Source organism: Saccoglossus kowalevskii, chromosome 3 (assembly GCF_978046115.1).
Source record: "Saccoglossus kowalevskii chromosome 3, keSacKowa6.1, whole genome shotgun sequence".
In the NCBI taxonomy this organism is placed as follows: Eukaryota; Metazoa; Hemichordata; class Enteropneusta; family Harrimaniidae; genus Saccoglossus; species Saccoglossus kowalevskii.
This window is the reverse complement of record NC_140643.1, coordinates 11235747-11258772: the sequence shown is the minus strand read 5'-3', so window position 1 is coordinate 11258772 and position 23026 is coordinate 11235747. Positions and strand designations below refer to the sequence as shown.

Below are 23026 nucleotides of genomic sequence, written 5' to 3'. Positions count from 1 at the left end.
TTGCAGACTTTTCCCTGGGATCAAAACATGTCAATTTCAACATGAAACAATGTCTCAAGTTAGGGGTGCGGCTTCTATTAAAGATGCGGCCTCAAAAAGGAATTTTACGGTACTACACGGAACATGCGTTTTCATGTAAATAAACAATCTGTTGTATACGCCACTTGGAACTCAAGTTTCAAGGACACGCTGGCGACAACCCCTCCGCTTTATTATGACGAGCTCAAAGAGAACTTTCAAAAATTTTATATTTTTTCTTGATTCGAACAAATATGGCTGACTGGTGGCCATCTTGTTTTTCATGGTACCCATGCTACTTTATCTTGAATGCAATGAACGCTTCTGTTTAAATTTTGTACAAAGATAATATACCAAGAGCAACATTATTTTTGTGATTCAATTCAATATGGCTGGCCGACGCCCAATTTTCATGTAAAAGCGCTAAATCGCCATTTTTACTTGTCCGGAGCTGTTTCTCAGAGATGACTAGGCCAATTTGGATCAAAGTTGATATGATGATCATACATATTGGGTTATAGTTGCATGTCATATTTTTTCTGTGATTCAAACTAATATGGCTGACTGGTGTTTTTTCTGATACCCATGCGTACTTTCCCATGAATACAATGAACATTTCAGTTTAAATTGTGTACAAAGACAGTATACCAATAGATACATCAACATGAACATTATTTTTGTAATTTGGATCAGTATGACTGCCTAATGTCCAATTCTTGTGTAAAAGCACTAAATCATAATTTTTTATGAATTCATCTCCTATCAATGGTTTCAATCTAATCTCAATGACTTCATCAGCATCAAATTGATATGTCAAATCAAAAAATTTTGGACGAGGACTGTGTCATTAACAATGACTTGTTTTCAAGTGTCTTCTTCTCCCAAACCCTAAGCTAGATCACCGTGCTATTTACAGCTCAGCTACCTAGGGTGGTCTTCTGTCAGATTTGTTCATTTCATGACATCATTCCAAATTTGTATACAATATTTTTGTCATTTTTGGTCAAAATGATTTTTTCAACAGCTGCTTGTCAGATTGCATTGAATGAATGTGCATGAATGTTTATCAGGGCTAATGTTTTTAAAAAATGGTGAAATTCAGGTCAGTGTCATTTCAATATTTGTATGTTTGCTGCTATTAGACAACTATGTTGAAGTTGAGGTCAAGGTTTATTTTATGGTGTCAAACTTTTATCAACATCACTCATCCCTATGTTTCCAACTCACAGTTAACAATTACAGTGGAGCTCTTTCGACTGCGAGGTCGCTTGTTTAAACTGAAACTGAAAAATGCTTGATTGTTGAGGTTTGTTGATGATTTTCAATGCTGTTGTCTTGTTTAGTTTTAAAGCCTCCAATCTTGGCAATATTAGAAAAGCACAGAGATGATGAGTTAGCTGAGAGGAAGGAGAAACGAAAGAAAGAAAATGAAGAAGATGTGAAGAAAAAACAGGAAGATAAAGAGAAAAGGGAAAAAGAGTTACTTAACCAGGCTGACAAATTCACAGTAGAGGTATACAAATATTTGATTACTAGGTTGGCAAATATTTAAATAAAATTGTGTACTTTACACAATAGTATATGTATAGTATAATGAAACCATGTCATGAGGTTTAAAAGAAACAACTTGAATGGATGTTTTTATCATCAATATAATGGTATTTTGCATTTCCAATTACAGATGCTAGAAAGTGGATCTGCAAGAACCGAGGGAACACAAGGTAGGGATGGTAAATAATATTACTATAAAGTAAACTTTAGGAAACTAACCTTATGATACTTGGAGTAGGTTCCAAATTGCACAAGATTAACTTTAAAAACATGGATTTCATTGCTAATTCTAATGTGATTGCTTTCAGAAGCTATCAGCAATATGGCTGCCAGCATTGCAGCAGCAGCAGTCCACCTTGGCACATCATCTGTCCCTTCAACACTAACATCAACAACAGTGACTGGTATAGTTGGAACTCCTACTCCAGCTTCTGATTTGGAGTCATCACTTATCACCAGATCATCAGTGGTAACAGCTAGCAGTGCAGAGGTTTTAAGTACTCCAGCGGATATTGTATCAATTCCAAACATCACCCCTGATGCACCTAGACTCCAGAGGTGAGATAGATTAATCCTTCTTGTACAGTTGATCCTTTTTAATTCAAACTCACATGTGTACTTATCACAAACCATGGTTTTTAATAGGATTTTGATGATTATTGATTAACTTAGTTTTGGATATATATTCTCATTATGACCAGTATGACATAGCTGACAGGCATTGTTAGCTATTGTTATTTTCACATTTCTGACGTAACACTTCTGGATCAACTGTAAAAAAACTATAATTTCAACCACTTTTAAATAATGAGTTTTGGAAAGTTTAGTTGAGTTTTTAGAATACAAAATTACATTGAAATTTTGAACTGGTTGAATTTTCCGAATTGAAATCATTAATTACAAAAACATTAGATGGCATACATAGTGCCTCATCTGTCAAAGTTCTTGTCAAAATACAATCATTTGCTATGTTTCATGGCCAAGAAAAACAAGTACAAAATCTACATCAGCTGACAATGTGTTAAGTTAAAAAACCTTGCTTACTGAAAGCTGCACAGACATACTGAAATCAATGCAATTAAGCAGGCGATATAACATAAATAGATTAGTTTAAATCTTAATTACATTTCTACATTGTAAATACAGCTAATACTGTATTTATCTCTTGTCTACTTGATTTACAGGTGTGTGCCTTCTGTAGGGTCAACTCTTGCTACTGACTTGTTTGCATCAGAACAAGCGGCTAGTGATAGTACACTGGATACTGCACAAGAACTTACCAACCCAACAGCTGCTGTCACTCCAGCAATGCAAACTGTCCAAGATGTAAACATTGTTGACCTTACACCTGGTATTGTAGCCAGATACCCACAAGAAGGTGTTATGACATTTACCCCAACTGCCAGTCAAAGTGAACCTATTCCAATGAACATTGACATTCAAAGCGAAGCAGATAAGCAGCCGCCACCAGCAGGATCAGTCGTAACCCCACCTGAAGAATCTCCTGATAATATGCCAAGTTTGGAGGGTAGTGTTGTTCCATCTGCAAGCACGCCAACCTCATCTGGCTCCACAGTTTCAACCAGTTCAGGTGCAGTCACAATAGCATCATTACTTGCTGAGGGAGAAGGTATACTTGAATTTTTGAGCATTTATTTGCATTTATCTTTCAGGCTTTTCATTTTGATTAAAGCATCATAAAAATGGGCACATAAAGTACTTGTTGGATACTCTCATTTGGATTCTCATTATAACTTGATAATGACTGCCTGATTGATACTACAAGCTGCTTCTATTAATGAAAAGCCTGACCTTTTTTTAAGTCAAATAAATTTCAAGAATGTCTACTTCCCCTGTAAGTTAGTGTTTTTTCCATGTTGAAACAAATGTCTGCCTATCCACTGTGTCTGTTCCCTTTGTATAAAAAAAAATTTTGGAGGACCAGTCTAAAATTCCATCTCTTCTCAAATTGTTTTATCATGGCTTGCTTTGGTGTGTGTGAATGGGAAGTTTCAGTGGGAAGTACATCTGTCCTTGCTAACCCTGTTTTTCATCATCTACTCTATTAGAAGAGCATAAAACTGTATGGTATATTTACCCAAAAATTGCAAAAATTATGGGTATTTGGTGCAAAGTCAAACAAGCAGTAACAAAAATGTTTGGTTTTGCCTCTCAAAACACTCTTTCCAATAGAACAGTTTTAATTGAACGTGGTGCAGCTGTATTGTAATAAATGTAGTTTTCGGGAAACTAGTAGATTGTTCTCAGATTTGGAGGCAACATTGCCTGCAACACAGCTGCAGTGTCGGCCAATTAGATATTGCTATAAGATATTGCTAGTTAGGTGGTGTTAATTTACTCACAGAATTTAGAAAATTCAGTGGCTAGACTTGCTTCAAAACATGCAACAAATTTAGCCAAGTGCTGTAATGTAAAACTCATGGATAAGTATTGTAAACATGTTGCAATATTTATGGCCTTTGTTTGTGCGTTTTTACCCTGTTCAGAAAATGTTCAAAATCAAGAGAGTGGAGAAAGAAGCAGTGCCCCAGCAGAAACTGAGACAATGCCAATAAGTGAAACAAGTGGCGCAGCAACATCTGAGGAACAAGAAGGGGAAGCTACTGCTCTGTGAGTGAAATTGTATTTCATGATCTTGCATCAATTACAATCAGTTTCCAGTCATGTTTTTTCAACAGTATTTCACAAACTCTGTTCAGTCATCTGTTAAGTGTTATTAATTATTGCCATCTTCTGTGTGTTGTCTCATTTAGGAGTGGAGAGCCTAGTGCTGAGCCGAGTATATCAGATATATTTCAAGGCAAGTTACTCAAAGTTAGTTTATTCTGTATACTGTAATTGCTCTATTAGAAGAAGGGTATCTTCTATATAAGCATTTATTGTATACTGGACCATTAAAATAAAACTTATGTCCATAGACACGCCTGTTGTTACATATCAACATATGCACTACTATTAAAGCAAATACAGAACTTGATTTGAACTTGAACTACAGAGTTGTGAGGGCACAACATTTTAAAGCATAATTAAAAATAAATTCTCTAGATTATCGTAATAGTATTGAAAAAACCTATTTTTCTTTATGGAAATCACAACAAACGTCTTGGGTATCACATCAATTGCATTTGAATCCTTCGAGAACTTCAAGCTCTGCATCTTAGGTCTGTTGTGATCAATTGCGTCAGGTTAGATTACAATTGTTACAAATAAGACTATTGGCTTTGCATTCTAAAGAAGCTAAGGACTTGGTATCTGACATAATACAAATCAATAATTCATAACTAGAACAAAATATGGCTGTGACTGAAAGTTATTCATAGATAAGCAGATCATGTAGAAATCTGAAAAGACAGTGCTTGACCAATAATGCTGAGATCCAGTCATGCTCTCAGAAGGTGAAATTTCTTAAACTGGTACACAATGCATACATCATAAATAATGTCTTGTATCACCCAGTAAAGTAACACACAGGTCTCATTTCCTGGGAATGTTACTTATCATTGTTTTACTGCTCAAATTTGCAGTAACTTATAATTATAACTAATAAATAATTACAATATTTAATAAGCATTCTGTGATCTACCTTGGACATTCAGTAGTGACATTTTGATTTCTCTTATTCTGCTTAGAATTTGTTTTCCCCAGCACATTAAATCAGTAGATAGCATGCTTCATTGTGTTTATCTAATGCTCATCCTATCAATATATAGCCTCCAGTAATATCTCATCAGATGATTAGTGCATCTGTACCTGGATGTTACAAACTGATAGTTAAAGTACAGATAGTTAGAGACCTGTTGGGGGTCTCAGATGTTTACTGGAACCAAGACTACAAAGAGGCATGTTAGCTCATTCTGTAAAGTAACCATGCATTCACACAGCTCATTGATCTGAAATTGTTTTGGTCAAATTCAGAGTGTTGCTGCTTAAAAAATTAATACTTTTCTTGTAAATGCTGTAATCTCCACTGTCGAAGCTGGTTGTACTGTTAATAAAGAGCCAAAAAGTAGTATTACTGTTGTAAAATTGGCATTTAGACTGTGACATACGGTCTTTTGTTAAAGTTGCACATCTCACTGACTGCTGTAAGCATAATGAGCTTTGCATTATACATTGATGCAGCTTATACCAATATAACTTGATATTACAAGAAGTCAAATGAAATTTGTTTCAGTGCTAATGTCAACCTCTTTTTTTTTTTGTCCTGATAACAGGAATTCAACTTCCAGAAGGTGTTGATCCATCTTTCCTTGCTGCATTGCCAGAAAATATTCGACAAGAAGTGCTTCAAGAACATTTCGGTATTCAACAGCCAAGAATACCAGCTGCTGCACCACCACCTACACCTCAAACAACTACCCCTGCTAATAATAGTGCTAGTGCTAGTGCTACTGCTACTGCTAGTGGTACAAGTGAATCGTCATCCCTTACACAGGTCAATCCAGAGTTTTTGGCTGCGTTACCACCTCACATACAAGAAGAGGTGAGTTTTTTCTTCTCACCAGTAGGCACAGATTAAATTTGGGAAGGGGTTTGGAGATGGGGTGAACATATCGCCTGCTAAAAGCCTCTATGGATAGCTGATATGAATGGTATAAAATGGCGTCAAGTAACGAGTTATGAGGACATTCACTCCCATTAGTTTTTAATGACAGGAGAATCAACAATTTGGGATAATTAGCCCCGTGTTTTATAATCTAAAATACAGGTTCATTCCTAAAATATTAAATATGTCAAGTTTTATAAAACCCCTTCACTTCAATTATTTTAGGTATTGCAGCAAGAAAGGGCTGAGCAACAACGTCTTCTATCACAACAAGCTGGTCCATCATCTCAAGAACCCATTGACCCAGCTTTATTTATTCAGAATTTGCCAGCATCTTTGAGGCAGACTGTTTTGCAGGATATGGATGATAGCAATGTTGCATTATTACCAGCTGATATGGCTGCTGAAGCACAGGCTCTTAGAAGAGAAATGCAGCTGAGACGCACACAGGAACGACTTCTGCATGAAAATAGTGTTTTGTCAGCTTTATTCCGTTCAGGTAAGTTATAGCTTCAGTTTTACTCTCATTACTCTCCGTTTTCCAGTCATCAGATTGCCTCCCGGGCAGTAATGTATGTACATATTGTTTTAATTTTATTACTTGGCTCCCCTGTGATATCAGGCAAAGCACACATGCACTTTGACCTCCAGTGACTATGCTTTTGTCATTTCCACATTGCCCACTGAGACTTTTTATGCTACATTTTTCCAGCATTAAAATCAAATTAGTTGGAATCAAATTGTACTGAATTGAATTGGCTATTTTAAATTTATCTTTATCATAATTTTATTTGTTTTCTAGGTTTCCCAGGAAGAGTTGGTGGCAGAGGTGTGACTTATGCTCGAGTATCCATCCCACAGTCCAGAGGAAGTAATTGGGCATGGGGTAATGTTGGTCGCAATGCCCAAGCCGGAAGTGCTGGACCAATAGCAAAATTTCGTGGACGTCAGCTTGTTGATGCTGAAGCTTTAACTTGTTTACTAGTTTTACTTTTTGTTGACGAGCCAAAACTGAGTACTGGACGATTACATCGTGTTTTACGTAATTTATGTTACCATCAACAAACCCGAGTCTGGGTTATACAATCTCTGTTAGGGATTTTAGAAAGGACCCATTCCTGTGAGCCATGTGCGTCTCCAAGTAGTCAGACCAGTGAAGTTGTAGAAGTTCTACCTTCAACTTCTCCTATGCAAAGGACAGATTCGTTTAAATCAAACCAGCCATCGTGGTTGTCTGTGAGCATGGATGCTGCACTTGGTTGTCGTACAAATGTCTTCCAGATTCAGCGAAGCGTATGTGGTAAGAAAGCCAGTGAGAAGAGCCATACAGTCATACAAATTCATCCACAGGCTGCTCCTGTAGTGTGTCGGCATGTCTTAGAAACTCTTATTTCTCTAGCAAAAATTTTTCCAAGCCAGTTTGTGCCATTGAAAGCCAAGGAAAGCCAAAGTTGCTCCTTGGAGGACAAGTCTAATGAAGGAATGAAACCAGGCACTAAGCCATCTAGTCAAGTTAGCAACGCGTCTGCTTCAGGTACAACAAAACTAACTTCTAAGCAGGAATCTGATTTTTGGGAACTTCTTGTCAAGCTGGATAATACAAGTATAGGAAAGAAAGGGAAAGGAGCATTGAAATCGCATCTGAATAGTGCCATGGACAAAGAGAATGTGGCTGCCACCCATGAAGCCCCTATTAGCCATTTAATGGTACAGCTTTCCCATCCTGTAGTGAGGCGTAGTGCACAGCTGACAGATAGACTTCTTCGGTTACTGTCACTTATTTCTATAGCACTGCCAGAAATACAGAAAACCAAACTAAGTGTGGAAGAATCTGTGCTAAATTTACCTGTAAGTCTAGAAATGTGTTTTTCAGTTCCTGTTATTCTGAAAACAGGGACTTGTCGATTGACCTTTATTAGAAGAACATTGGAAATAGAAGTACACATAACCTGAAATTGAAATAATTTTATGCTAGATCATTAAAATACGACTTATCATAGACTAATCTCGGTCATTTGTGTACATTTTTTAAAACCAAAAATTTCACCTTTGTATGTATGTGCAAATGTCAAGGCTAGACCAATCAAGTTCTACTTCACACATACTTCATGTATCCGTCTAGTGTTAGAATTCAAATAGTGGTCATTTTATAGCTAAAAAGGCATCAAAATCAAGCAGTTTTGAAATCATACTAGATCAAATCTATTTTCATGCATGTTAAGTTCATTGCACAAATTGCACTTTAATGTCAATAACTTGTTTTTCTAGGGTACACCTGCCAGAGATACTACTTTAACATCTGAGACACCTACTGCTACTGCCAACCATAGTCAAGATAGTGAAATGGCAAGTGGTACAAGTTCTGTTGAATCGATGGAAGCCCAAGGTAATATATGTCTGTGTATGACTTAGGGATGTAGTAGTTTTTTGAGCACATGTTAATCAAAATAAACTTTTTATAATTTATAGAATCTATAGTGGTATCTAATTACTATTCAAAACTTCGTCATAAATTGATCATACTAAAGAGTGATCAAAATTAACAACCTGCATTGTCATGACTAAATGTGCATGCATTTTAAATAATTAATAAATCACACAGTCAAGTGTATAATAACATCTTAAGATGCTTACCCAATCTACAAATTACTTGATGTCAAATTAGTCACAGAAGATTTCATAACCATATAAAAAATCAATGCAGCATCTCATCTATTATGCGAATTTTAAATTTTGGTTTTAATTCTGACAATCAGTTGGTACCCAGATTTTTAACTTTTTCAGAGTTTGTAGAACAATACCTCATGAAGCGATTCTTGTTAAATACACTATCTGAATGTAAAAAACCATATTCCGGTGAAAATCCAAAATGTGTGACTGCTATACTCTCAAGGTTTATTCTACATTTTTTAAGGAAAAAAATGTGGTATTCTTTTTAATTTCTACACAGTACTCAGTTGAATCTTCAATAAAGTATTTATTGTGAATTATATACTTTCATAACAAAATAGTTTGAAAATTCTATTAGTGTGAACTTTCTCTGTGAATTTTTGAATGCTAATTTTACAAAATTTATTAACAGATTAAAACTATTAATTTAATTTGTGTTTTATATAATGCTATTTCATCAATTCTAGAAATATTGTTTTTGGTGTTAGTGATACGAATCGATAATTTAAATTCAAGAGTTTCAAGTGAGATTATAACCTCTCACAAATTTACCAAAATTGTTAAAACATTCCGTAAAAATATATACTTGTAGGAACAAATGACTCTCCCAAAACAGAAAATAAAAAAGAAGATAAGAAAGAAGAGGAAGAACCAGATGAGCCGCTTATTTCTGCTGACAATTTACAACTGGCTGTTGATGTGAGTTGTTAACCTTATTCCTGTTTTGCAAAGTTTGTTACAACCAGTGCTGTTCCATTCTTGTTTTTACACACAGTATATTGCACATTGATTGCATTATGGCAGTTCTCTGATTGATCTATTAGTAGCTGATAAGTGTTAGGGTTGATTAAAATCTTCAGTGTGTAACTTTGCATTGATACCATTATGTTGCCGAATTGATTGCCCTGCCCGTCAAGTGCCCCTCCTTCATTTAAATTTTATATGCCCCTCAAACTATCCTCTTCAGAACATGTATAGTTATTTGGAAAGACATACAATACATTTGGGGTTGGAGTGCCACGGTTAGTGTTCAGGTTAGGTAGGGTAGAGCTTGAAGAAATTTTTCATTTTGATGTTTATAAACAGTTTGCATCAATTAAGTATTGTCATCTTATAATGTAACTTTACATGTACTGCAACTATTAGTGCTTGAATGTCTTTTGATCAACCCTATAACAAAGGAGTTTAATAGTAATATGATGTATTAAAAATAGATTATGGAACAATATGACACTACATCTGATATTAAATTGTGTCATAATATTATCCCCTTTGGGCTCTCAGTTGCTGGATTTACTTCAATGATAATAGACACTGGAACTATGGATGAAAATACTTGCTTATTTGGTGGATATTTGTATTACAAGAACATTACTGTTGATTCTGTCACAGGTTTTAACATCTCATTCCTGCACAGAAGAAGGTTTAGAAGATGCCACTAGTTTATTATTGCAGCTATCTAAACATGATAAAACTAGAGACTCTGTCTTAACTTTACTACTGGTTGGTGCCAGACAACTTGGTTTTACACTATGCAAGTAAGTCTGTTATTGACTAGTAATTATACACTTTGAATGAATTTTGAGTGTGGTTAAATTGAGTCTGATAATGAATGAAATACAAATGTTCATAGTGTAATGAAACTAAATTGATATTCATTTCATTTTCCAGAGATATTAAGATACTTCTGAAAGAGCTTAGAGATCATAACACAAAAACTAATGCTGCGTTGGAGTCTGAAGGAAATGATGACTCTTCCCTTTCAACAGGAATTGCTCATGGTGGACTTATTGGGGATAGGTTTAACAGAGGACAACGTCTTGTAGTGACAGCACCAAGCCATCGTAAAGGAGGATATGAACTTCGATTACCTTCTATGTCACTGTTCACTAGTAAAACATCCACCCAGCTTTTCTTCCTCAGGATATTGCGCGTGATAATTGAACTACGAACTGCCAAAAGAATGAAGGAGACCAGAGAAAGACAGGCAAAAGAAGCGAGAGAGAGGGCAAGGGAAGAACGTGACCTTGCTGCTGCAGGTAATGCTTGTTTTTAACTCTTTTCGTAAAAAATGTAGTTTGGTGCTAAACAAGGCTACTCTAGTTTGTTGTATAAATAGTTCAGTGCTTTAGATGGATGTAGTCTGTGACAAAATTGCTTTCAACATGCTAATTCTTCATTTCAGCTGAACCATCTACATCACAAGCTCAAGGTGGACAAGAACAGCAGAATAGTACTGAACCATCAACAGAAACACCAGCAGCTACCTCAGCAGCACCTACACCAACTGTAGTAAGAATTCTCAATGTTATTGATAACACTCACTTCTTGTGCAAGCCGTGTGAGGGTAACAGGACTGATTATGTAGGGTTTTTGAGTCACAATGGAATTCCAAAAATTTAAGTTTGGTCACCTTAATTGTTTGTGGTTGTAGAGCGTTTGAAGACATAAACTGTTGTGACACTTGATTTCCTTTCTTTAACACTTGTTTTGTTTATAAATGTGAATTCCCTATTACAAATTCTATAACATTAACAAAATGTTTTTTCAAGATCACTGTATCAATGTATGATTTTATGCGTCAGTCATATCCGCTTAGATGGCACACTCATCTCAAGTCATTTCAAACATTTCAACCAAATTAATTGTAAAAGACCATGGTTACATTACCAGCTTTGAATGGTTGTATAGGTTTCTGTTTTCTTTTTTTTAGTTGGCAAATAACCTAGAGAATGTGGAAGCTCCAATGGAAGTAGAAGAAGGACAAGGAACAGTTGAATCTAAGGAAAGTACATCAAAGGAAAAGCCAGCAGAGGAAGATAAGAAAGAGGTAAATCGCACAGATTGTTTTGTACAACATTTATGCTGTTTCTTCCAAGAATTTTGAATTTTTGATGACAAAATAAATATATTAAGATTTGTTGTAAAAATATTGTAAATTGCAATGACTTAGGTTTTACTATGCATGGTAAATCAGTACATTAATGTGCTATAAATTTTTTGAAGTTTAACTCATAAATTTCATTTCAATATATTTAGAATTGGAAGGGGGGGGGTTCAAATTTACCTAATTTACTCCTCAATCATAGTTCTGATTTTTTTCCAAAACAGCAGATATGTATTGTATATATTGGTAATATTGAACAAATTTTGGCTATGTATCCCATTTTAATTAGCTAATGGTTGTCAGTGTATACAGTAAATCATATTTCTTTAAAATATATAACTGTACAGTATAAAAATCTATATTCAAAGAACATAGGATTGAGAATAAACCACTCTGTGACATATTCCTCAGCCACTATCTTTACCAGAATGCAACATTTTATATTGATGAACCTGACAAAATGATTAAAATCAATGATACAAGGCTATAGGCTGAAAAGTTCTTTTCTTAAAAAATATTGTAATACTGTGTAGCCCTAGATTTGAAATTTTTGTGAACTCAAAATTGATATGTTGTTGTTTTCAGGCACCAGACAATTTGCCAAGGCTTAGTGCTGAACTAGCCTTAGATGAACTTTGGGATACATTAAGTGAATGTTTAGTAGAATTAAAAGAAACAACAGACCACCATGCTGTTCTGGTTCTTCAAACTGCTGTGGAAGCCTTCTTTCTTGTCCATGCTACAGATAAAGATTCTAATAAACCTGGGGAATTGCAAAGGCTAATGAGTCGTGAAGCATCATATAGTTTATCATCTCTTGAATCAGGTCCATTATCACCTGCTCCAAATACCCCGGGAGTAACAGGGGCACCATCAAGTCCATTCTCCCGCGAGAATTCAATTGCGTCACTTGTAGCACAAAATTTACCTCCAGATACTCTGAAGTTCCTTGTGTTTGCTGGTAACTATATCTTTCACACTTTATTATGTTGAATTTGTTGTTGATACAAATGCAATAATAGTCTGTTAGAGAATGGTTTTGTTTTCAACATTGTGACCTGCTTTTGTCACCTGGTAAAAGAGAAAATTGACATGCTTTAAAAGGCACTTGATGTGATTTGTATGTATGTTTCTGTTTTTTAGCTCCGCTGTTGACTTTGTCGAGCGGAGCTTATCATATGAGTGATTGTCCGTCCGTCGTCGTTCGTGTCAATGTTTTACTTTTTCGATTTCTTCATGAAAACTACAAGCCTGAATGCTTTGATACTTGGTGTATATGTACCTTGGGTAGACCTCCCTTAGATTTGTTCATTTTATGATGATATCTTTAATTCTCTAATTTTCATGAATATTTTTGTCATTTTTGGTAAAAAATGATATTTTCGACTTCTTGTTGAAAACCGCAAGTCCAAATGCTTTGATATTACATATATAGGTACTACATGTGGACCTCTCTCAGATTTGTTCATTTTTGTAATGATATCTTTAATTCTCTAGTTTTCGTGAATATTTTTGTCATTTTTGGTAAAAAAGTGATATTTTCAACTTCTTGTTGAAAACCGCAAGTCCAATTGCTTTGATATTACATATATAGGTATTACGTGTGCTTCTAACTCAGATTTGTTCATTTCATGATGATATCTTCAATTCTCTAATTTTGATGAACATTTTTGTAATTTTTGGTAAAAAGTGATATTTTCCACTTCTTGTTGAAAACCGCAAGTCTGATTGTTTTGATACTATACATATTGTTCATTTTCTAATGATATCTTCTGTTCTTTAATTGAAATTTGCATTGCTAACAGCGGAGCTATCTCAGCCGAGAGGCTGCTTGTTTGAATGAAAAGATTATTAATTGTGAATCTGCATCTGCATCCAGAGCCATTTTTGCTACTAAGACAATGCATAATTGTCATACTTGTGCCTGTAAATCAGTTTTGTTTTAATATTGCCAACTTGCTGCCGTTTTTGATGTAAAATAGGCATGTTCATAACTGGTTCTCTGAGATGACTTAGCTGATTTCAGTTTAAACTTGGTCTGATGATAAATCATTGCAGCCCGTCATGGTAACAAAGACACTAAATTATCGATAAGGACTTAGTTGAGTATGGTTCAAATTTTTCTTTGTAGAAACACATCGCATAGTTTTAAATCAGATCCTCCGACAGTCTACCACACCATTGGGAGATGGTCCATTCTCTGTCTTAGTGGATTACACACGAGTACTAGACTTTGATGTTAAGAGACGTTACTTCAGGCAGGAACTGGAACGCATGGATGATGGTATGAGAAGAGAGGACTTAGCAATTCATCTGAAGAGAGACAACATATTTGAAGACTCATTTCGAGAACTTCATAGGAGATCAGCGGATGAATGGAAGAATAGATTCTACGTTGTCTTTGAAGGTGAAGAAGGTCAAGATGCTGGTGGTCTTTTGAGAGAATGGTATCTCATTATTTCAAAGTGAGTATAGTACATTCCAAGGATGTCTTGGCTATGCATTCACCACTTACACAGCTAGCAGTTTATTATTTTAAACTATTTATTTCTAGCTACTTGTATTCTGAAGCTGTGAAACCAAATGTGAATTGCACATGTTTAAAAGTTGTGAAAACTGTGCTCTCTTCTGTTCTCTCCAAATTTAAATTCAACACTCGTCATTTGAAATTTGGTATGCGTGATGCAGGCTGGCCTGATGGTCATACTGTTCTAGTGATGTGTAAATTGTATCCTGCATTGCTAGTCCAATCCTAACCCTACCTACATGTGGTCCCATTGTGGCATTGAGAGTGCTCTGAGTGATTATCTACTTTGTTTCAAATTATTGTTGATAACCAATATGTTTGGTGTACAGTCCTGACATATTTACGCACATAAATGTAATTATGTCTAGAATGTAGTCTGCAGATTTTGAAAAAAGTAGGTAATAAGTTGTTCTGAACTTAACAATGACAAAATCTTGGGGTTTTCACTGTAAGATGTCCACTACTGTGCTATATCCAGAAACATATGCAGGGGAACTATCATTTCTGGAGGCTATTTTGTTTTCTAATTTGGTACTACATAAAGTACAGAGATAATTTTGAAATAAAAAATAAATCCAGCTTACAGGTGTATATGATCCTTATATTACATTAACCCTAAACATGACATGTACTTTCACATTAACTTGAATGCATAAGAATTAATTGCTGCCATTACTACTTGGAGAAAACCCCACAGTTTAGGGTAGGCTGTATAATCATGTTTCTGGTCATTGTACATGTACCGTATATGTCAGTAAGAATGTGTAGTTTTTTTACATGTCATGACAGACTTTTTGAGAAAACTCGGAAGTAATATGCACTTTCCATAAAAAAAAAAATTACAATATTTACTTCAATTGCATTCTATTTAAATAAAAAATGTGCACTTGCATCAAAGGGATTTTGGGAACCTTTCTTTTCTTTTTTTTGCCCGAATTATACAATGTTGATTGTCTGGTTTTATTTCTTTTAATGATTACCTCTCTGTATGTCTCATGCAAACTATTATTTTTGTTTTGTAGGGAAATTTTCAACCCAATGTATGCCTTATTTATGATATCCCCTGGAGATCGTGTTACCTACATACCCAATCCATCATCACACTGTAATCCAAATCATCTTAGCTACTTCAAGTTTGTAGGGCGTGTGATTGCTAAAGCTGCTTTCGACAACAAGCTGCTGGAATGTTATTTCTCAAGATCTTTTTACAAGCACATTCTAGGGAAGCCTGTTAAGTAAGTATTACATAGTCCACATATAGTCCACAGTAGTAATAATTATTACCGTTAAAGTCCTAATATAAACCGCATACGTAATAGTAACCGCACCCCCAATTCCAGCTTCGGGGTTAAAGAGTTCTTAACAAAAATTGAAAACTTGAAAAGTACCTATTACTAACCGCACCCCCAATTCAACAAGACCGTGACTGACTTCATTGTTTCAACCAGCTGTTCCAAAACGGCATTGTTCCTAATCCTATTCTTTGTTTCGACAACATGCCTAAAAATATTCACACCTATTTATTGTTCAGCGGTGATAAGATGTCAGACAGGCAATGAAACTGCTTTTGTTCTGGCGGCGACCTCTGTCAATACTCTTTCTGAATACGTCTGTGTTTCGTAAGTTTTAGACAATGAGCTTTTATCACCTTAAAAGTGTTAAACTGAGCATTGAAGAATAATTTATCTTTCGAAAACAAATAATTTCTTGATTTAAAAAAAAAATCATGCCGTTTTCCCATGGAAATCAAAGGCGAAAGATCGCACTACATTATCAGTAAATCTCTTCCGTGTTGCGTTCACCGTGAGGTCGCTGAACTGTCATTAACATATTTAAATGAGCTATGTAATTTAGACACGTGGGCACCATCCAGCATTTTGATTGGTTAATTAGCGACTTGACCTATCCGGTCAATAATACGTCACGTGAGCATTCAAAAGCATGGCGGATATCGTATCGGCTGTTTACATGTGACTGAAATCATTCGCTTACGGGGAAACTAAGTTGAATTTTACTTGCATTTTATAACAATTCAACGAACTTATTTTTCGTGCGTTATTGTAATCACTACTAAATAATAATCACCAATATCAACACTTCGAAAACAAGTAAGTTATTCACTTGTGACCAGCAGCATGGCCGGATCGAGCTACCGCTATGTGATCATTTGCTACTAAGCAGTGCATTCGTGTTTTTATTTGAAACTTCTGTTAGAATATACTTTTCGTTACCAAGAAAATTAAAAAAAATAAATGCATATTACGTTAAAAATACTGAGTATTTTTTGTATCATGTAGAATTTTTTTGTGATTGACTGTAATTTTTCAACATTTCGTAACGTCTATTTTAGAACCAAAATAAGGCCTTTCACTCTTCCCCGACGCCTATTCAAGAGATTGTACGGTGTATTGTTTGTTTTGTGCATGTGTTGTGGAAAAAAAATGACCACGCCCATTTAGTGATTGCAATATGTACGTAATAGAAACCGCACCCCAAACTTGAGCTTTTGATCCCAATTTTTAAATTGATACATTGTAATATAAACCGCGGTTTATAATAGGACTTTAACGGTATAGGGTATCATGAGGCTTCATATATTGTGTTCACATTTGTTTTTTGGTCCCTTAGCTTGCATCGCCGTAAGAAAAAAACAGATGTGAACATTTGACGCCAACAAAAATGGTTTAAAAGGGGATATCAGCGTCGTTGTAACTACTAGTATTACATAAACAGTACACCGGAATATTTACAGACTTACATGGCAGGCTTTGTCAGGTTATGTTTTGAAACATGTACAAAAAGATGTACAACAAAAATTGTGCATATACTGCATAAAACTATTAAATCAGATATATTTACAATGTTGTATTGTGCATTTCAGCTTTATTTGCTTGATGTGTTACAATGTCTTTGGAATTTGTAACTCTGTGGCTACACATTTCTGTTCAATTAATATATCATTAAATGTTAATAAATACAAAAAATTCTAATCTACTAAATCGGAAGATTTGTAACAGTGGTGTTTGCGCGGTGTGTGTTGCCTGTTCACCTTTGAAGCTTATAATATTTTGGCCCAGAGTTAGTCTAAAAATCAAGCATATGTCTATGAATATGATTTAATCCCCCAGTATTCCTCACTTGTGTGACTTCATGTTTGACTCACTACTCCCTGTATAGCTGTGTTCCTTCTCGCCTGTGGCTTGGAAGGATATGCCTGCCAAATAGTTAATCACTTGTCCACAATGATGTATCACTCGTTTGAAATACAGAGGGGATTATATATAATTATGTCATGCAAATAGTTGTGGTATTAGTCTTCTTTCAATAAGATGGGCAAAGAAGTGATACAAGTTGTAGATGTTTATTACAGAGTATTGCATACTAACCCCTTTGGTTAATGAAATTTTAATTTCATAAACAAATGGGATAATTGCCAATTATCATATAATACTGGTTAAATAAAATTGAAATAACAGTGGATAGCTCCCGTAGGGGGCGTCCTTCCCCTGTCATCTGATTTGCATACTTCCATTTTTAACCACGAGATTGATTCACGGTTGAAATTTGGGCTTGCCAAAATATCATTGTTTTTGCGGTGGAAATACATTGTTACCACCCATCAACACAGCCACTGAACTATTAGTGTGTCAGGAAGCTCTGGTGGACATCAAGAACTTCGTACTTAGTCACCTTGAGTAAAAAATTGTAGTTTTAGTAACGAAACTCAAAAGCCCGCCTTCAGTTTCAAGATGGCGGAAAATATGGATACTGGAGAGTTGAACACCGTTCATCCCAGCACTTCGGATTCAAACACTTTCGGACGAAAGTGTGAAGAGTGCCATATATCGATGCTCACTTACGATGATCACCGTATTTGCATTCCATGTGGCAGAAAATGTAATGGGCACATCAACTGCGGTGTTTGCTTCGCCTGGCCGATAGAAACTTGGAACTGGGATTCCCGCCTACGCAAGTCAACGGGAAAATCAGGAAAGAAGAAATCCAAAAAACGTCATTTGGAGGAGTCTTCGGTTTCATCGGTACCTACCAACGCTGAGGACGAACTATTGGCAGACGAACCCAACCAAAAACGTCCAAAGGAGACTGACAATGAGCAAAGTGTTATAGCTCATTTACAGAACAAGGTGGATCTACTGACCAGAAATATTAAAGTTTTGAAAAACCCAGTAGACGAAGAGGTACCACCAAAAGCATGGAGTGTCAGCGCTCTCCAGGCGGAAAAGAAAAAATCCTACACAACAGTGGTGCGAGAAAATGTTGAAGACGCACTGGCTGAGGCAGGCGTGATTTTTTCTACTGAAGATGCTACAAGCAACGCGGGGGAGGCCGGCTCGTCGAAAACCACAACAGCGAGTGGTACCGACAAGGAGGACCCCGAATTCAAAATCCGCTCCGATGCTATCACGAAAGGTGCGGTTATGGTCAAGAAAATCTTACCTCTACCGATTCCACCGATGGCGGACGCCCCACGTTTCTCGATCGGTTTGTCTACACTGCCGAAAAAGGACACTTTTGCGACTTCAGCAATGCTACCATGGTCTCCCCGACTGACACAGGGCGCTGCTATAACACAACGCGTGATCGGAGGAGGCAAATGGGATCGTGACGTTACCGAGAAAACCGCTACAGCCACCAAGGACGACTTCTTGGGGACGATTGGAGCAGACGCTACCAAAAAGTTATACCGCCCGCTGATGAGTGGAAAACACCGGTCAGTACCGACGCCAGCCTGCACGAACGACCTCTCGGCGTACAACCACCAGAACTGGAGCCATGCGTCCGGGAAATGGTCGCCGAAGGAAGTATAACGAAACATCCACTCGGCAAACCACAAGTTTACATCCCGTATTGCCTGTCCCAGTCAACGCTATGTAGATTGGAAAACAACGTTTGGGACACTTCTCTTGCATTAAGCCATAGAGAATTTTTCACTACTACTACACAAATTCAGTTAGCGAAATTCAAAACAGGCAACATCACCAAGGATGAACTGTTTAGCACATTAGAGCCGCTGTTGGTCGCGACTAACGTCGTCGACGCTGACATAATACAGAGTCATCTCCAGTTACGAGCGACTATTCAACACTCTCGCCGTGCAGCAGTTTGGTCCGCTATGCTAAAGACAGCCGCCAACGCTGAAATCAAGAACGAATTGGCGACGATCGATTTCAGAGGGACCAAATTATTCGACGGAAAACTCAGCGCTGTGAATTCTAAGTTGAATGAGAAAGCAGCGGCAAAAGTTAACCGTGTGATGATCGAAGGCGCCTTTAAAGCCAAGCAAGCCGCTAATAACAAGCAGAGCATCGCGACCAAGGCGAAGCCAGTTAACCAAGCTACTACGGGTCAGCCCAAGGGAAACGCAAAGGCAAACCCGAATCAGGAAAAAGTGGAAACCAGCAGCGACAGAATAAACAATTCTCGAAACAGACTGGTAACACTAAAAAGTCTTCCTGACTATACGTCAGCAAATATGGTAATGTATCAAAACAAGGTGCGATTAAACATGCCAAATATGACTCAAGTCTCCGAGTATTTTTGTCAAACAAATCAAACCACAGATCGCCTTACACATATACCACTTGCATTAAACGATTCGGTTCAGTGCCCAGGTCGGCGGGAACCAAGTCGTGCAAAACATCGTGCATTAAGCGATTTTGTTCAGTGCCCAGGATGGCGGGAACTCAATCGTGCACAACAAAAACACGGTCGGCCGCACCTCAGGTCGGTGGGCGATCGTATAAACAAACAACCGGCCGAATGCGTGGACCTAGGGAGAATGACGCATCGATCGGTGAAAAAACAGAAACCCGTAAGGCAGAGTCCCTACTCCCCTCCAGGTTGGAAAAAAAGGGGGGGGAGGACGTTAAACGGGGATATAACGCCGCATTCACTCCAGGGGCAAATGGAGAAATCGGCGATGTCAATGTATACCGCCACAAGCGACCGAGGGTTGGTGAGTCCCTCGACGCCGGTGGCACTGCGTCTGCAGAAATGTATTCCCCGGTGGAAAGAAACGATAAACGATCCGTATGTGATATCGATAATAACACACGGGTATCGAATACCGTTGATAAAAGAACCGAAATGCAAAAAAAGAACATGTATTTCGGGGAAACCGGGCTCTACTCAGTCAACAATACTGAAAGAAAGCGTGGAAATACTACTCGAAAAAAAGGTAATTCAGCGGGTACAAAACCCGAAAAATTCTTTCATCTCGAGGTTATTTCCCGCCAAGAAATCCAACGGTGGGTACAGGCTGGTGCTGGATTTAAAGGAGTTGAACAAATTTGTGAAGAAAGAAACGTTCAAAATGTTAACTCCGGCACTAGTGAGAGCGTCAATTCAAAAAGGGGACTGGATGACGTCCCTCGACTTGACCGACGCTTACCTGCACATACCAATACACACAGAAAGCAGGCGCTTGATTCGATTCGTGGTGAACGGTGTAACGTATCAGTACACTGTCCTACCTTTCGGCCTGACGTCAGCCCCACTTCTGTTTACAAAAGTTCTACGCACAGTGGTGGCGTTACTGCACAAGAACGCAGCAGACGTCAACCCCTACTTAGACGACTGGCTGATAAAAAGTCAAAATCGGAACCTGATTTGTCAATCAACCGAGCGGACTGTCAGTCTACTGCTAAAGCTAGGTTTTCTGATAAATATGGAAAAATAAGAATTAATACCGACGCAGAAAATAGTCTTTCTGGGCATGGAACTGGATGCGGAGAAAGGCATGATCCGACCAGCCCAGCACAGAATCGACAATGTACAAAAAATGATACAATCATTTCTAAAACAAAAACAAGCCACACTACGCCGGGTAATGCGACTAGTGGGGATGTTAACTTCGATGAGGGGCTTAGTACCGAGAGCGGCGCTACAGTCCAGACCGATCCAACGCCTAGTGTTAGACGCACAGTTAAAAATGCGACTATCAAAGGACGGGATAAAATACGAAAAACCGGTACTGTTCACACCGGCCTTTCTGGAATCACTTCCGTGGTGGGGCAACCTCAAGAACCTCACGGCGGGGATTCCCATGGACAAGGCGAAACCGACAGTAACGTTGGTGACGGACGCATCCATGACGGGCTGGGGAGGGCACTGCATGGACGGGATTGCACACGGTCAGTGGAACGAAAAACAAAGGAAATTTCACATAAACCGACTGGAAATGCTAGCGGTGCAGTTCTCCCTGCAATCCTTCAAAAAAGCGGTAAAAAACCGGGCCGTGTTAATAAGATCCGACAATCAGACTGTAGTAGCTTACCTCAACAAGGAAGGGGGAACGAAATCACAGTCGTTAAACGACCATGCTGTAGCAGTGCTAAAGTGGTGTGCACAAAACAAAGTCGAGCTGATGTGCAAACATATACCGGGAGTCCAAAACGGTGTAGCGGACTCGCTATTCCGGGGGAAACCCTACGACGACACAGAATGGGAGCTGTCACAGACGGCAGTAAACCTAGTGTTCGACATGTGGGGGGAACCCAAGGTAGATCTGTTTGCAACACCGGAAAACAAAAAACGTCCCGTTTTTGTGACGCGTTATCCGGACAAACAGTCACTGACGTGGGACACACTTCAGATGGAGTGAGGCGGAATGTTCAGTTACGCATTCCCACCATTTCCATTGATCCACCAAACGTTACAAAAACTGGAACAATCTGAGAACTCGCACATGATTCTAGTGGCACCGAACAGGCCGTCTCAGACTTGGTTTCCGTTACTGCTGTCTCTGCTAACGGACCATCCGAGAAGCCTGCCACAAGAAATCACGTTGACACAACCCGGTGGTTATACACCAACCAACCCGGAGCTGTACCAACTTCACGTGTGGAAACTATCCAGCAATTTAGAATTGCGCAAGGGTTTTCAAGCCAAGTGTCGCAAACAACGACGGCCGGGCTTAGGGATTCCTCAAATGGATTGTATCAATACCACTGGGAAAAATTTCGTAATTGGTGTCTTGCAGGGGATATACATCCACTCTATCCCTCTTTGCCCCAAGTAGCGGAGTTTTTTTCTTATTTGATCAACGAAAAAAAGTTGAAACCGGGGACAGTAGAAAACTATAAATCGGTGATCAACTCTGTACTCAAACTAAGCCTAGGCAAAAACATTTCGGATGACCCGACAATCTCCGATCTGTTCAAGGGCTTTATTACACAGGCGGGCCCCATTGAGAGGTACAAAGCACCTGCATGGAGCTTGTCAGTAGTCCTTGAAGCGCTACGACAATTCCCATACGAACCGAAGGAATTGGCGTCACTACAGGACTGGACGAAAAAGACTGTTTTTCTACTAGCACTCGCTTCAGGGAGGCGAGTTAGCGAAATACACGCTCTGTCATTTGAAGACAATTTTACGGTGTTTTATCCCGATAAAGCGATTTTAATGACATCAGTAAAATTCAGAGGAAAAAATCAGAAACTGCACGAGACGGCGACTCCGATCGTTATCCCGGCACTGAGCAATATTTCCAATGAAAAACAAGACAGAATTCTTTGTCCGGTATGTGCGCTAGCTTATTATAAGAAACGTACTTCCGGGGTCAGAAGGGGTCAAAGGTCGATGTTCGTTTGTTACCAAAAAGGTAAACAAAGCTCAGCGGCGTCGAAATTCACGTTAGCGAGATGGGTAAAAGAGACAGTTTACCACGCTTATAGTGATAAGTATTTGAGCACAGAGGCAGGCAAAGTCACTGCCAAGATGCATGACTTAAGAGGCATAGGTAATACACTGGCATTTGCTAGCGGAGCTTCTTTAGCCCAGGTGC

The 23026-nt window shown here is 38.0% G+C and overlaps 1 protein-coding gene across 1 annotated transcript in view; it reads left to right on the top strand.

Annotated features, from left to right (window-relative positions):
- Window positions 1–23026, top strand: part of LOC100371483 (E3 ubiquitin-protein ligase HUWE1-like) — a 105515-nt gene that overhangs the window by 70679 nt on the left and 11810 nt on the right. The window contains exons 56-73 of the mRNA XM_085496764.1: window positions 1362–1531; window positions 1700–1748; window positions 1881–2127; window positions 2754–3199; window positions 4077–4200; window positions 4344–4390; window positions 5805–6073; window positions 6362–6635; window positions 6939–7984; window positions 8405–8522; window positions 9399–9505; window positions 10199–10344; window positions 10478–10845; window positions 10992–11098; window positions 11520–11636; window positions 12279–12654; window positions 13825–14158; window positions 15243–15455. Coding sequence (XP_085352890.1) covers window positions 1362–1531; window positions 1700–1748; window positions 1881–2127; window positions 2754–3199; window positions 4077–4200; window positions 4344–4390; window positions 5805–6073; window positions 6362–6635; window positions 6939–7984; window positions 8405–8522; window positions 9399–9505; window positions 10199–10344; window positions 10478–10845; window positions 10992–11098; window positions 11520–11636; window positions 12279–12654; window positions 13825–14158; window positions 15243–15455 — 4558 coding nt within the window. The remainder of the gene's footprint in view (window positions 1–1361; window positions 1532–1699; window positions 1749–1880; window positions 2128–2753; window positions 3200–4076; window positions 4201–4343; window positions 4391–5804; window positions 6074–6361; window positions 6636–6938; window positions 7985–8404; window positions 8523–9398; window positions 9506–10198; window positions 10345–10477; window positions 10846–10991; window positions 11099–11519; window positions 11637–12278; window positions 12655–13824; window positions 14159–15242; window positions 15456–23026) is intronic.